Source organism: Mustela putorius, unplaced genomic scaffold (assembly GCF_011764305.1).
Source record: "Mustela putorius furo isolate JIRA1106 unplaced genomic scaffold, ASM1176430v1.1 tig00000174_pilon_pilon_pilon, whole genome shotgun sequence".
NCBI lineage: Eukaryota > Metazoa > Chordata > Mammalia > Carnivora > Mustelidae > Mustela > Mustela putorius.
The window spans coordinates 9,059,666-9,076,237 of NW_025421304.1; the positions used below are offsets into that span (position 1 = coordinate 9,059,666).

General features: G+C 39.8%; 1 protein-coding gene across 1 annotated transcript; it reads right to left on the minus strand.

Moving 5' to 3' along the window:
* Window positions 1-550: 550 nt before the first annotated feature.
* DNAJA2 (DnaJ heat shock protein family (Hsp40) member A2) lies at window positions 551-15,769 on the minus strand. The gene is made up of 9 exons (XM_004744115.2): window positions 15,539-15,769; window positions 14,036-14,095; window positions 13,503-13,726; window positions 10,692-10,772; window positions 10,312-10,445; window positions 8,056-8,252; window positions 3,441-3,585; window positions 3,133-3,260; window positions 551-2,364 (listed from the first exon to the last, which is right to left on the minus strand). Exons 1-9 carry the CDS (start codon window positions 15,614-15,616, stop codon window positions 2,173-2,175), a joined length of 1,239 nt encoding a protein of 412 aa, XP_004744172.1. The 5' UTR covers window positions 15,617-15,769; the 3' UTR covers window positions 551-2,172.
* Window positions 15,770-16,572: the final 803 nt, after the last annotated feature.

Genomic DNA, 16,572 nt, shown 5'->3' on the forward strand with positions numbered 1-16,572 from the left:
TCAACTGATGGATGGGTCAACAAATGCATGGTATTGCTAGCTACACAACAGATTACTACAAAGTACTGATCCATACTATGACAGGGATAAACCTTGGAAACATACTAAATAAATAGCTTACAAAAGGCCACATGTTGTTAGGAGCCCATTTTATACAAAACGAAACTAGCTTAGTGATTGTACTAGGAGCTGGGGAACAAAATGAGTAAATGCTAATGGATTTGGGTTTTTTCTTCTGGGGTTGATGAAAATGTTCTGGAATTAGTGGTGATGGTTGCAAACTCTGTAAATATACCGGAAACCACTGAGTTGTACACCATTTTTAAAAAAAGATTTAACGGCACGGGAGTTATTTCAATAAAGTTGTTAAAAAGACTCTTTGTAATGTCAATACCATAGATGCTTATTCTGTGTACAGGTGCTCGACAAAGCAGAGCATGGCCGAGTGCATAACAGATTTTAACAAGGTTGGATTCTCCTTCCATATGGTTTTCACTATGGCCAAAAAAACCTGGGTAGAAGAATTAAAAAAGACTACACTGAACAACTCTAATGTTTTATAAACCTTTATTGGAAAGGCTACAAACTTTATATTGCCACTGCATTTCTTACCCTTAAAGTGGTTGTGGGGAAGTAACCTTGGATACAAAACTACTATGCTGTTGAATCTTGCCCAGGCTGGTTGTAAAATATTTTTTGTACAATGGAGGTAGAGAGGATAGGGCAATAATTTAAACCTCACAGGCCTTGATTAATGCCAGGACCCTTCCCACCCCCACCACATGCCCCCCATTCAGGTTATGGTAGACCTAGAAATAAACTACAAGTACTGTGTTGAGGCTCAGGGATGGCATAATACATTTTTAAATTTTAGTTTTCACTTTTCCCTCTTTGTTCTTTTACAGATGTAAAATGTACAACTAATGTTTCTTCTCCCTAAAATTAAAGTGTGTTCTAAAAATATCTACTCTGGGAATGAAAAGAAGGTAATAGAAGATGGAAAGAGCAACACAACATCCTCTTCATAGCAGTTTTACCTGATTTTTCTCATACCAGCCTAAGAGTCTTACTTTTCTATAAAACATTAGTAATCAATGCTTCCCCCAATCTCAAATATTCAACTTAATGGAGACAGAGAATCTTTAACTTAACATTTAATGAAAACAGCATTTTAACAGGTTCTATGCAGACATGGTTCTAATATTGATTTGCTGTTACCTTATTTTTAAAAGGGGTGGTGGTGGGGAGATACAGAGGCTAGGTTAACCTGGCCCGGATGCTCAGGATCGTAACTTATGAGTTACATAACTCAGATGTCCTTGACTGTACAAAGCATCAATTGAAGCCAATAAAGCCTGTTTCTACCAACATACCAAACTTTCTTTTTGCCTTTTAATACTATAAAATGGGCACATACCTGAGGCATAAGCTTCAGGCCAATGGGTTTTTAAGGGCTGCTTAAGAACCAGAATGAAGGATACATTCTCCAGTTTAAGGATACATTTTACAGTTCAAAGTATGTTCTTCCTTCTAAAAATGTGACACAAAGAATAATTTATACCAACTGCTTTTTATTATCGAGTTTCAGAAACCTTTCACAAGATGGTAAAAAAAAAAAAAAAAAAAAGTGGAGGGGACTTTACAACCACAGCTAATGTTATTTTTTTCCATTGTTCCCAGTCAGCTCCAAACCCATTGTGTGCAAAGCCCATTTTTCCATGCATCTAAATGATAGATACAGGCTATGAAATTCTTTATTCTATTTGTAGCAGCTTACGCAGGTGCAGCCAAACACAAAGCTTCAGGACAAATTGTACACAAACTTTACAATGTGGGATTTGGATTTAAAATATGAAACATAAAATCTACACAAAACTGATAAAAATCAAGCACGGATACCAGGACTGAAACTTATAACCCATGTGTGAAAGGGAGTCTTATTTCCTTTCAAGTGCTTTATTCTGCTACAGAACAGTCAAAATGGAGATGTAAAGCTTTGTGGTTAGTTTAAATTATACACTCTGTAGATACTATACCAATTTTAAAAGTTACACATAGACCAACAGATGTCCATCAGTTCATCTGGACTGACCAGACACTCCAGCTGGATCGCTGAAAGCAAACCGGGCAAATGTGGAAAGAAAATCCACCTGTGCAATTTGTTTGCAGAGTTTACTGATGGGCACATTGCACTCCTGGTCCATGATGGCTGCTGCTTTCTTCATCAGAGCTATCATTATAGGCTTCACGCCTCTGACCACCTCCCGAGCCCCGAGTGCTATCAAATTCTTGAAGCTCTACCTCCTCTGTGTCTCCAATTATGTTTGGAACTTCTGGTCTAGATGGTAGAAGATCTTCTAGTTCCTTCACGAAAATCAAAACGAAATAAAAACGTTAAGTTTGTGAGCTATCTCATGGCCTTCTCTCTGGATACAATCCAAAATATATGCTTCTTTGAGAGTTAAATAAATCTAGTGTACTTTAAAGCCAGAGATGACCAACTGATGACCCACAGGTCAAACCTGCAGACATCTTTTGTACATCCCAATATTGCTTTGGACACAAAAAAACAGAATTAGTTGCCAGCAATTAAACACTGGAAAATTTTGCCTAAGACACACCTTCCTGCACGGAATAACTAATGCTAGCCTGGGAGGCTGCCCCTTCAGGTAAGGGATCTGGTGTTTGGGTTGTCTCAATCCTCCCACAAACTTATATCCAGTCTGCTTTAATTCTTTACTATTCCCTGCTTGGCACCATCAACGTTTATACCAGCAATCCTTTTTTTTTTTTTTTTTTTTGGAGAGAAAGAGAGAGTAGGGGTAGAGGGAGAGAGAGAATCTTAAGCAGGTTCCATATCCAGCAAGAATCCTGACATGGGGCTTAATCTCACAATCCAGAGACCATGACCTGGGCTGAAACAGAGCTGGATGCTTAACTAAGCCACACAGGTGCCCCAAGCCTTGCCTTTAATAATCACCAGGTCAGCCCAACGATCAATGTTTAAATAGCAAAATTTTACAAATTACATGTTCTAATCTTAGCACCAAAAACAAATCAAAGGTGACCAAGGACCACCTCATTATTAAACTTTTAAGTAATTTCTCGCTTATATATAGAGAGAATACTTACAGAAAGCTTGTCTGGGTTGATCCAGTTGTTTTCAGGAAACTGCACATCAAACTTTATGTAAAGATCTCCTTTTTCAAAGGGATTACGATACTGTGGCATTCCTTCCCCTCGAACTACACGGACACAACCTATTATTTGAGTAAGTAAAAAGAAAACTATTAGAATTTTACCCAAGAAGAAAGCTGCTCGATATTTTTTTGAAAGTCACCTACTAAAAAAATTTACTAACTGCAAAAACAAAACAAAACAAACAAAACAAAAAAACCCCTCCACATGGAATCCTGGATCAGACAAAAATCAAGACTTACCTGGTTCAATTACTTTTCCAGGGGGGTATTTTACCACAATCTGACGTCCATCAAGGTGCTTAAATGTGAACTGAAATCCACACAGAGCTTCAACAAGTCCTATTTTATATGTCATGTGCAAATCATTCCCATCTCTCTGGAACACCTATAAATAAAGCAAACAAAACACATTAAAAAAAAAAATTGGAGCCACACCCTGTTGTGCTGTATTCCTTGAAACGATTTCAAAACCTTCATTCTACCATTCACTGTAAAAGCCAAACTGTCATCCTCCCTAATTTCATAAATTTATATAAGGAAACCGAGCTATTCTCATGTAATATGCTAGGAACACCTATCAGAAAAGCACTGGAGTGACACCTGGGTGGCTCAGTTGGTTAAGCATCTGCCTTTGGCTTGAGTTCTGATCCCAGGGTTCTGGGATCAAACCCCAAGTTGGGCTCCCTGCTTGGCGAAGAGCCCGTTTCTCCTCCTCTGCCCATACCTTCCCTCACCCTCCACTGGGCTCCTGCCTTCTCTCTCAAGTAAATAAATAAAAATCTTAAAAAAAAAAAAAAAAAAGAAAGAAAGAAAAGCACTGGAATTGGGAAAACTGGCTGATAAAAGCAAAGCTGAGGCTCCAAAAACCACAACCAGGGATATTCTGCAATTGTGGCTTATTTTCTGGCCCTGCCTCTGAGCAAAAGGTGTAGACAGTCCAGGGGGATTCTGTAGAACAGATTCACCAGACATGATCGTAACAGGGGAAGGTGAGAGCCTATGTTCAACATAAAAAGCCTAACCAGTAATGCTTGGCCACTAAATGGACTCAATATCATGCTTTACACATGTTTAAGTTTTACATTTAAACTCTGTAAATGTGAAAAATTTGCTTAGATGAACGTAAATCAAACAGCAGTGCTAACACTGACTAATTACACTATTAGCCTATGGCCTAAGTAATGCAAAGATAATTTAATAAACATCAAGTATGTTTCTGAGCTTTCAATGTGTAGCAAAAATACGTCCAATTGCACAAATACCTAACATAACTTTTGCTTATTAGAATTTACCACTATCTGTACTTAGCTCTTGAAATTTAAGATGAAGCAAAATTGCAATGGAAGGTCTCACCTAGATTTTTTTCTATATGAAATAGTCTCTCCTCCAAAGAATAAAGCAGATGAACACAGGGAAAGGGAAGGAAAAATAAGACAAAAATAGAGAGGGAGGCAAACCACAAGAGACTCAGCAACAGAAACAAACTGAGGATTCCTGGACAGGAGATGGAATAATTGGATGATGGGCATTAAGGAGGGCACTTCACGTTATATGCAACTGATGAATCACTGAATTCTACCCTTGAAACTAATAATACAGTATATGCTAACTAAATTCAAATTAAATACATTTTTAAAAAAGATTTTATTTGTTTGACAGAGAAAGAACAGAGAACTCAAGCAGCGGGAGAGGGAGAGGGAGAAGCAGACTCTCTGCCGAGCAGGGAGCCCAATGTGGGGCTCAATCCCAGGACCCTGATGAGCCAAAAGCAGATGCTTAACTGAGCTACCCAAGCGCCTCAAACAGGATGTTTTAATGTTTTTTATAACTGCAAAATGCCAGTGTTTCTGAACATCTTGTAACATTATTGTTCCAAGGGTGCCTGGGTGGCTCAGTGGGTTAAGCCTCTGCCTTCAGCTCAGGTCATGATCTCAGGGTCCTGGGATGGACTCCTGCATCGGGCTCTCTGCTCAGCAGAGAGCCTGCTTCCCCCTCTCTCTCTGCCTGCCTCTGCCTACTTGTGATCTCTGTCAAATAAATAAATAAAATCTTAAAAAAAAAAAAACACATTATTATTCCAAGAACCATCTATAACCAAATACCCTTCGGTTAAAGCTACATCAGAAGTAGGGAACAAGAGGCACCATGTTCTTAGAAGGGAGCTCAACTTAAAATGATTCCAACTGAAGATGGTATCAGGGTTGTTTCGGTGGGCAGGGAACTCTGGTGGAGGGGTGAGTAGGCTAGAAAATTTGATGCTAAAATCTGAACAGAGAACAAATAGGAATTTGGGGAATTTTTGAAAAACCAGGTTAATGAGGAAGAATTACGAAGAACCAGACAGTTAAAGACTTAAAGCGATGATAATTTCTGGAAAACAAAGTATTAAGAAGGGACTAACATCACCAGATACTGTGGTTCCTTGTGCAAATGCACAACTGTAGCCATTATCACCAAAACATACATACACCTGTACTAAAAGACGAATACACATGATATAAACCAGTCTCAAAATTGAAATGTTTTCTGACTGGAAGATTTGTATGTTTTGGCTATAGCACTCACCCTAATCCCATGGCCTGACCAACTCCTTTAGCACAACAGCTGAAAGGGGGCGGGGGAGCCCCAAAGTAACTATAAGCTTTTTCATTAACTACTTGAGCCAAATTTTCTTAGAAGGTTAACATTTTCAGGTTACCTAGATGGCTCAGTCAGTTGACCATCAGACTCTTGCTTTTTCTTTTTTTAAAAGATTTTATTTATTTATTTGACAGACAAAGATCACAAATAGGAAGAGGCAGCCAGAGAGAGAGGAGGAAGCAGGCTCTCTGCCAAGCAGAGACCGATGTGAGGCCTGATCCCAGGACCCTGGTACCATGACTCGAGCCAAAGGCAGAGGCTTTGACCCACTGAGCTACCCAGGCACCCCACTCTTGCTTTCTTTAGGCTCAGGTCCTAATCTCAGGGCTGTGAGACTGAGCCCCATATTGGACTCTGCACTGACCATGGAGTTTCCCCGAGATTCTCTCTCTCCCTCTGCTCCTCCCCGACCTCTCTGTCCTTCTCAAATAAATAAATAAATAAGTCTTGGGGTGGGGGACCTGGGAGGAAAGGAGTTACAAATATTTCAACCTATAAGATCCTAAGGCAGAATTCTAGGAATTACTGTTTTTTACTAAGCAAGAAGCACTTGCTATCTGTAGGTTTGGCAATATCCACAAAGGGTCTAAATATATATAGTAATTTATAGATTTGCTGAGGTAAAAAATTTATCCTGAGAAAGGCTAACATAGGAGAGAGCAAGCTACAATCTAGTTAGGGAATTAATCCAACCAATCAAATTCCCAGAATCTACATTTCAATATAGCTTTACTCTCTATTAAATTCTTTAAATGATTTTCAAAATTTACTTTATTTGTAGAAATCACCATCAAATGAGGAAAAATTTTTAGTACAAACTAAAATGGTGCCCTCTCTCTGCCTACTTGTGATCTGTCAAATAAATAAAATCTTAAAAAAAAAAAAAAAGGCAGGGGCGGGGGGAGATGCCTAGGTGGCTCAGTGGCTTAAAGCCTCTGCCTTCAGCTCAGTTCATGATCTCAGGGTCCTGAGATCGAGCCCCACATAGGGCTCTCTGCTCGGCTGAGAGCCTGCTTCCCTTGCTCTGCCTGTCTTTCTGCCTACTTGTGATCTTTGTCAAATAAATAAATAAATATAAATAAAAAATAAATAAATAAAATCTTTAAAACAACAACAACAACAAAAAGCTAGAAATGTGGTTGACTTGTGATATAAGAACCTTTAGAGAAACTCAAGTCAATGTGATCAAGTATGATGCCAGAACCTTGTGAAAAGCTTCTATAGTCAAGAATATGGGTTATTACTAAAGAGGTTTCCCGAATAGCTCCGAATACCGTCTTCAAGAATAAAGGCCCTCAGTATATGCACTGGACTCCCTGCTTGGTGGGGAATCTGCGCCTCCCCTATCCCTTTGCTGTTCCCCTTGCTTGTGCTCTCAAGTTCTGTCAAATAGATAGATAAAATCTTAAAAAAAAAAAAAAAAGTGTAATGGTGTAAACAAAACAATACATACTAGATCACATCGTTGGACCACTTAATTATGCCTTGTATATAACATACGATATGTATCCAAAATAATTATTTTTTTTTCAAAATAATTATTTTTACTTTTTTAGCATTTTATTTATTTGAGAGAGAGCACGAATGTGAGAGCACAAGCAGGAGTAGTGGGGGAGGGGCACAGGGAGAAGCAGACTCCCTCCCATCTGAGCAGGAAGCCTAATGTGGGCTTGATCCCAGGACCCCACGATCATGAGGTGAGCCAAAGGCAGATGCTTAACCAACTGAACTACCCAGGCACCCCCAAAATAAATTTTTTTAAAACTGCAGAACCTTTTAAGAAAAGGTCACATGGTAAACCCAGAATGTAAAACAAATCAAGAGAGCAGCACTGAAAACTGAAGTCCTATCCACCACTCACCATCCACCACCCATCAAAGGAGTTTCACAATGAAAAATGAGCTGCCTTACATCATCTGGTCCAATGCCCTTATTTTCCATAAACAAGGAAACTGGGGTATAGAGACAACAGGATTACTTAAGATTATAGTGCTAACCAATGGCTGAGCTGGGACTAAAACTGACTCCTTTTCAGTGCTCTGACTGCACCTGCTCTGTTGGTCTACTAAACAGTCAGTTCTTATAAACTTAGCCCAACCACTTAACTTCTATGTTCAGTGTTGTTCCACAGAACCCAAAAAGATCTAACCTGTATCTTAACCACGAGAGCCATTTCTGAATAAAACAAAAATTAAACAAACAAAAAGGAAATTACCTCATGTTCCTTCTCTTGTAGCAAAAGTACAATGTCTCCTGGTTCCACTCCTGGGGCCTGATCTGCTTCCCCAGTGAATGTAATTCTCTGTCCATGTTTCATGCCTTTGTCTACGTGGACTTCAAGAATCTTGACTTCTTTAATCACCTTCTTCCCTTCACATTTTTTACAGCGGTCCTTTTCATTAATTACCTCTCCTAAAAAGAGAGAACATTCAAACTCCCAGCAAGAGTATTACATTGTACTCTTAAATATTTTTATTAATTAAATACATATTTTGGATTTAACCTCTATGTAAAAAGTTTTGTTTAAATTATCATTCTTTTTTTTTTAATTTTTTTTTAAATTATCATTCTTAATAACAGAAACTTACATCTTATTACAAGTTACCTTAAGAACCCAGCTACCTGGTTCCATTTCAAGAAGAAATGTTATGAGAAATGTAATATATCTTAAACAATACTTTCCTGACTCCTGACTACACTTCCTAAAGTTCAAACAAAGCCTAAGGATCAAGGAAACAAAATGGGTAGTCAGATGCTGAAGCTTCTAAAAGTGCTACTTCATTTTTTGTCCTCATTCTTAGTTTCATGGAAGTTTAACTCTACAGAGACAGCCCAAATAAAAACTTAAAAAAATCTTTTATGGTTCATTGTAATTTTGTATACTGGGTATGTGATTTTATTTATTTCCTAGACTAACCCCTGCCCAGACATCCTATTACAGATCTTCCTTTTATTTAGGTACACTATCATTGAGATATTTCCAAAACCAATAAAGAGATGGCTAAATTTTAGCTGACATTGAGTATCCTCAAACCAAGTTTAGGACAACACAGTTTCTTTTCTAAGCATTCTTCTGAAACATTTAATTGGTGGTATAATAAAGTAAAACTGAAGCTCTACACAGTACATTGTGAAAAAATAGCATTGATTTCTACTGGCTGATTACTGGCACATTTTAATGCTTAGGTAGCATATATAATTAATGACTTCAGGGACTATTTCTAGAACACTACTCTCAAAAATTATGTTCTGTAAAACATCAATTCCTCGTAACAGTACATAGAACTGTTAGAGCTTTTAATAAGGTAAAGTGCACTGAGACTTTCCAGGAGGGGAATTTAATATACAGTTTCTCCATTATTTCACCACTTCCTAGACCAATCTGGAAAAAAATGCTCTAGAACTGTGCTGCCCAATGGTAGCCATCTGTGGTTATTTAAATTAATCAAAATTTAAAATTCAGTTGCTCAGTCACACTAGCTACATTTCACATACTGAACAGTCTCAGGTGGCTAGTGGTGACCATACTTGACATTGCATACACAGAAAAATGTGTAAATATTTTATTAGAAAAATTTTGTAGAATTTTTGTATATCATTGTACATCACTCTAGAAAAAATTTATTAGATGGCACTGCTCTAGAACAGGGTCTGGCAAACTAAAACCCACAGGCCAAATTGGATATGCCCGTTTTTCTAAGGAATGTTTAGCTGGAAGTTGGTCATGTCCATTTGGTTATATATTGTCTATAACTATAAAACCACTACAAGGACAGAGGTGAGTAGTAGTTTCAGAAATCACTCTGAGGGGGCGCCTGGGTGCCACTGTGTTCAGTTTGGGTTATGATCCCGGAGTCCTGGGATCGAGTCCCGCATTGGGCTCCCTGCTCTGGGGGGAGTCTGCTTCTCCCTCTGACCTTCTCCCCTCTCATGCTCTCTCTCAAATAAATAAAGTCTTTAAAAAAAAAAAAAAAAAAGAAAGAAAGAAAGAAATCACTCTGAGCCCAAGTATTTCAAAGCCATTCAAAATATGAAGTAGTAAAAAAACAAAACCCAAAACACAAAAACCCTGAAGTATTTACTTCTGTGAGAAGAGCTTCAATTTCCACTTTGCTTAAAAGCTAGCAAGCTAAAGCTTACAGTAAAACCCTCCACTTATCAAAATGATAACTGAACAATGTGCTGTCTCCCTCTTTATCAAATATAACCTTTAAAAATATAAAGGGACAAAAAAACTTTGCCCATTCTTTCAAAACTAAAGAAGACTAACATTTCACTAAACAAATCTACTGTTGTGTTCATACAGCCTATGCGTAATAGAATAATTACTTTCATATTCGTCTTTTAGAACTCTGTATCTTTAAGAAGATGAACACAAACACATGTTAAAAAAGAAAAATTATAAGCCTCTCCAATTCCTGCATTTCCAATCCATTTCAACATAAAAGCAGAGAAGTAATGGCATGCATACCTTCTCCATTACAATCAGAACACACAGACTGCATCTGTTGTACCATTCCTGGAGCCAGCTGTCTGATCATGATGCGTACACCTCGACCTCGACAAGCACTACACTTCTGAACAGCTCCAGACTTTCCGCCTTGGCTAAAGGAAGGAAAGATGTAAGTTAGATTTTTGCCCACAGACCATACCATTGGCCATGACAAACAGGAAATGTGCTTTTCACCTTCATCTTCAACCTTCAATGACTAGTATTTAAACTTTCAAATGTATCAGAAAATGTTCCATTTGGCTAGTTTAAATCATGAACAATTTTTACCTGGTATAGACTAAATGTGCCACTGAAAGAACAGAAATTAATTTATTTCATAAACCTGAACACACACTTACCCACTGCATGCACTACAGAGTACATTCTTGCTAAGTTGTAGTTTGGTTGTCTTGCCATTATACAGATCTTCTAAAGACACTCTGGGAAGAAAAGAATTAGGTCCAATCAAATTTTGCCAAACGCTTCTAAATATAAGATATAAATGACAGCTCGCACAGCAAATTTTACTATAACCTTTTAAAGAATTCAAAATCATCTTACATTAAGTCAACTGATGGAACTTTTGTTTTGTGACTCAAATTAGCAGAAGAATTTTATGATTATGGAGAGTATATATGATGCTCAAAGCCACAGCCTATAGGATCAGGCCAATAATTCGCTATACTGTGTTTTCTGATAGAGCTGATAACCGAACAAACCCAAGCACCACAACCTTCTTCTGGCCTCAGGCAGGAGCCTCCATCTAATACAACCCTCTGAATGAGATACAATTATTATCCTCCTTTTACAAGACAAAACTGAACAGAGGTTAACTTGCCTTACTTGGTCACACAGGCAGCAAAACTCCAGAGTCCATGCTCTACTAAAGACTCTGCTCCCCCCAAAAACAATTTTTAGAAAAGTGACAAAGTTATATTACAATTTATAGGAGTCGTATGCAACTTAGCTTGCGTATGTCTCAAGAACAAAACAAAACAAAACAAAAAACAAAAGAGACCTTATCAACAGTGGGATAAAGAGGAGGAAAAGAACAGGTTTTCAACAGAGCCTAGAAGTTTAAGAGGTCTTTAAGTTTAAGTTTTTAAGTTTAAGTCTTTAAGTTTAAGAAGTTTAAGAAGGACCCACTGACTTATAACCAAAATTATAACTTTGAACAACTTTTAACAAATTTCCAAAGGGGTCTATGATTTTTTTAAAAAAGAACAGTTTAAAAGCCTATTAAAAATACAAAACTGAGGGCGCCCGGATGGGTCAGTTGGTTGGGTGGCTTCCTTCAGCAAACGTCATGATCCTGGAGTACCCAGATCGAGTCCCACATTGGGCTCCCAGCTCCATAGGGAGTCTGATTCTCCCTGACCTCCTCTCTCCTGCTCTCTCTCATTGTCTCTCTCTCAAATAAGAAAATAAAATCTTAAAAAAAAAAAACAAAACCTGATAAAATCCAATTCATCTTTATATAGCATATTTGAATTACAGGACTGTTCATTTCCAAACTAACCTCAAAACAATCTATGTATATCAAGTCTCAAAAATATTATTCTTTAGGATCTGAGAGCAATGCTTTTAATGTGGTTTTACTCTTCTCATTGTTTTAAAATCTCCTTTAGCAGTAAAGAAAGCACCTATACTATTTATTTTGTGGTATTCAAACTTTCCCAAAATCATTACTTCAAGCTAAAATTTGTATGTTCTAGGCAGTGTAAGAATAAAACACTACCAACACTTCCCAATGAGATAGCTACAACTTAATCAGACAAAAGCAACTGGCTGCATCTGTCTTTTATACCCATAACAATCTTTAACCAAATCATCTACAGAAAACAAATAGGTAGCTCATTTCCTCCTTACATATCAAATTACACTAGTATACAAAACCAAAACCACTACATAAGAGGCCAGAAAAATACAGACACTTCAACAAACATGGCTTATGAAGGAAATGTATGGGTAATGGTCTGGCCAAGCTGACACTCTCCACCAATGATGCTAAACTGGCACAATCCTTTATAAGGCAATTTAGTTGTAGTTATCAGCCTCAAAACACTGAAGCCTGCCTGGATATCTCCGCCAAGAAAAGACAATGCTGTATGTAAAGATAGTCAAAGCAGCTATTTATTACAGAAAAAAATTCGCAACATCCTCTAGAAAAGGTGAATGCTTAAATAAATCATGGAATGAAATATTATAAAGCCTCCCAAAATGAAATCCTGTAACAACAGGTAAATTTTAATACTGTTAAAAGAAAACAGCATCTACTGTATACATTGAAAAAATTTTAAAGTATTAAGAATTTATTAAGGCACAGCAAGTACTCTCCTGATCTTATTTACTTCTTAAATCATTTCTGTATCAACTAACCCACCATACTTGGAAGAATATCCAACTGATAATTTATTTCTAAGGATAAATTCTTTAAAAATACAAACAAATTTAAGAATGAGATTCAAACAATGTAGAAGTTTACACTTCCTCTTATCTACTCAAATATATAAATCAGGTAATAATGAAATATTTTAAATAAACACTTGAAAGTCTCTGGTATTTGCTAGTAAAACCATTACTGGTTCACGAAAAGGTGATAAAAGACCTCACAAACTTTGCGAAGTAAAATAGCTATTTTCATACTGTAGAGGGCCCATGGGTTCACAGTCTAAGACCAAGGTCAGACACCATTCATATGTTGGCAGGTTAATGTCAGGCTAGAAGCCAGCAAGCTCCATGGAAACCAATTTGGGAGAGTTCACACTGAGGATCAAGTAATGAGTGACTGTAACATGTAAACAAACTAGTCACAGTCCCATACTTTGTAAGTTTTTAAATAAAAAGTAACTTGGAAAATTTAAATACTTAAAAGAAAATAATCGTCATTATTATAATTTAAAATTATATAGTAACAAGTGGCTTCAGACCAATATAACAAAACCATCCCCCTCCTCAGTAGAAACATCAACCATCCTTTAAGATGTGTAGCAAAATACAGACACCCAGGTTATCAAATTCAATTTAGTCATCCAATGAGGACAGTGAGGAAATAGATTTTTTTTTTGACAAAAGACAGAACATTTTTGATACCTTTAGCTTTACTAAGCATTACTACTTGAAAAAATAGTACTCAATATTTTTTTAAAAAGAAAAAAAAAGATATTCACTTAAGTGGATGCATCATGTCTTCTCCTCTTCTTCTGCCATTTCGACTTCTACTCTGATTGCCCATGAAGCCGAACAATCCCCCACCAAAAATGTGAGAGAAAATATCATCCATGCCACCACCTCCACCGCTACCTTCCCGAAGACCTTGTTCTCCATATCTGTCATATAATTCACGCTTCTCAGGATTTGACAGTACTTCATATGCAAAACTGATTTCTTTGAACTATTATATAAAAAAAAAAGGCAACAAGGAAAACAATTAGATTTTCAAGTAGAGGAGTGGGGGAAAGGCTACTGAAACCTGGAACCCAATTATTCTAACAAAAGCTATAAATTACCTTTGGTTTGATTCTGGTCTTATCTCCCACCTAGACTGCCTGGAATGTTAGCATTCCCAATACAAAACCAAAATACTCTTCATGTAAAAGTTTGGCTTAATGGGAACACATGGGACTTTTCTTTACAAGATTCCTTTTTTCAAGCAGGGCAATTTAAAACTGAAACCTCTAAGGAAAAGTCTCAAGTAACTTACTTTGTCACCAGCATTTGGATTCTTATCAGGATGGTATTCCTTGGCTAACTTTCTGTATGCCTTCAATACAAAAGAAAAATTTAAAAAAGGTTACATACAAAATCTGATTTAACGATTTATGAATACTAAATATTAATTTTTCTGAGAAGCAATGGGTTAAAACCACAACCTTCCAAAAACATCTTTTATTCATTGAGATCGTTTGACAATCTGGATTCATAAGCCGAGAAAATCTCAATATTATTTACTAATTTATTCGCCTCAATACTGTTCACTCAGTAACCAAAAACAAAATATGAGAAATCGGTATTTTCATTATTGTCAAACGTCTCTGATGGCCAGTAGCCATACCAAGAGGACTCCAGTGAACGCTAAAGAAAAGATCGTTAAGTTTGTTAAAACTGCGAAACATTTTAACTAACAATTAAGCTAAGGGTAGAGCCTCTGCTCAGGATGGCTCCTACCTTCGCTCTAGCTGAAACATCAGCCAAGAGAAGCTCCTTTTATTTTTTCATGTGGAGGACTAATTAGGGTATTAGTTAATTGGAGTGACTTCAGTTTTCGTGAAGTTGCATACATTTAGGTGGCTAGGAGACACAGCACTTAAGTCTTTATTCACAGACACATGAATTATATAATACAGACTAGCATTTCCGGTAAGGTAACAGGAAGTCCATTTTACTCTCAACTCTACCCGTCCCAAGGCCTAAGGAGCAGTCTCCTTTTTTCTCAGCTTACAAATCTGGATACTTGAAGCTCGGTGAAGACTGTGTAGGGCTCAGTCACATGCCGCAAGTGCTTTGAAATCTCGAGATCAAAGATTCGCAGCACTGCAGAGCGCAGTAAGGCCTTCTATTTATTTTTAGTGTACACTCAGGTGTTTGGCTGGGACCCACGGGCTACTCCTGAAGCGGGTACACACAGCCAGGCTACCTGCCCACAGAACAATACACAGACGCACGGGGTCGGTGGGCGAAGGAGGAAGAGAGGGAGGCGCTCCTGCGGCTGCGGCACCCAGGAAACATCCCCAACTGCCCGGAGGCACCGGCGGGGGCGGCCTCAACCCGCCCGCCAGGCCCTAGACCCGGGCCGGACTCGGCTCCGAAGCCGACGACCGCGGCGTAGACGTCTCCCCCGAGGCCGAGATGCGCTGTGCGCCTCTGTCCAACCTGTTTTTCCAGGGTGATGACCTCCGCGCGGGGAGGGCCGCGCAGGCTGCAGCCTCCCGGGAGCGCCCGGCCTCCGGCGCCTGCCGGGGGAGGGAGGAAGGAAGCGCTCCCGTCGTGTTTGCGCAGGGGTGGGTTTTATTTGCTGCATTTGCGGGCGGGCGGGGCCGACGGCCCAAGGTCAGCCGAGGCCGGTCTCGCTGCCGCTGCCGCCCCCCGGCCCGAACCCGCAGCGTCCGGCGCCGGCTCGTGGGCAGCCCCGTAGCGCGGCCTGGCCGCCTCAGCCGAGCAGGCCCGCGCCCCTCACACCTTGCCCGGCCGTCCCGCTCCCCACTACCTTCTTTAGCTCGTTCTCGCTGGCGCCGGGCGGGACGCCCAGGATGTCGTACAGCTTGGTGTCGGCCACGTTTGCCATGGCGGCCGGCCGGGCAGCGCTTAGGGAAGTAAGCGACGGAGCAGACGGAGCGCAGCCAGGCCCACAGCGGCGTCGGCGGCAGCGCAGGCCGAGGAAGACAGCGAGGGAAAGAGGGGCGGGGCTGAACTTTGACCCGACGCACGGCGCGCCGTGACGTCGCTGCGCGGAGTCCGCCCCCAGGCCCTCGGCCCTGGCCGTTGGGGGTCGTGCTGGAGAAGGACTCCGCGGTAGGCTGGCTTTTCGTCGGGGTCCGGTCACGCGGGCGGGGTCCAGCGTAGAAACCGAGAGAACTGTAACCCGCGCTTTCCAAGAATTTCAGCTCTGTGCGAAAGGCGTTTATGGAGAGTGCTGAGGGGGAGGAAGAGGCTACCCGCCTCGGTCAGCATCGCGGGCAAGAAAGCCAGGCCGGGCCCCCGCGGGAGGCCCCGCAGAGGTCGTCCGCCGATTCCGAGATGCAGCAGGTGGACCCTCTGCGTCTGGTTCCCTCGGGGTTTAAGATGAAAAACAGCACCTGAGTGTGTGTGTGTGTGTGTGTGTTTGTGTCTTTGTGTCTCTGTCTGTCGTGTGTGTTTTGTATTAAGGAATTTTTAACCATCCCTGCAAGTAGTATGTTGCATCGCAGAGTACAACAGTTCTAGCTACATTTTACCGATTTTGTTTCATTTGTCTCCTCCCGCCCGTACTCCCTAGTCTCCAGTGTTTTAAGGGAAACCATTTTATTCATAAGTGTATGTACCCGACATGACTTTTGAAGGCATAGCCACATTTAATGAAATTAAAAGTCTTTCATCTAATTCCTTGTCCATGTTTGGATTTTCACAGTTGCCTTAACGACCTTTCACAGTTGATTTGTGGTATCCGGGTCCAAATTAGGGCTGACCCGTTGCCTCTGGATCACATGTTCAAGTCTCTAACTTTATAGCATTAAAATGAGCCAACGCCAGAGCTCTAAAGGG

Excerpts from the sequence above, each read along its gene's own strand:
- DNAJA2 (XM_004744115.2), bottom strand. The coding sequence starts at position 15,616 with ATGGCAAACGTGGCCGACACCAAGCTGTACGACATCCTGGGCGTCCCG. Across the intron at positions 10,773-13,502 it reads GACATGATGCATCCACTTAA|AGTGTCTTTAGAAGATCTGT; the intron begins GTGAATATCTTT and ends TTTTCTTCCCAG. Across the intron at positions 10,446-10,691 it reads CTCTGTAGTGCATGCAGTGG|CCAAGGCGGAAAGTCTGGAG; the intron begins GTAAGTGTGTGT and ends TCCTTCCTTTAG.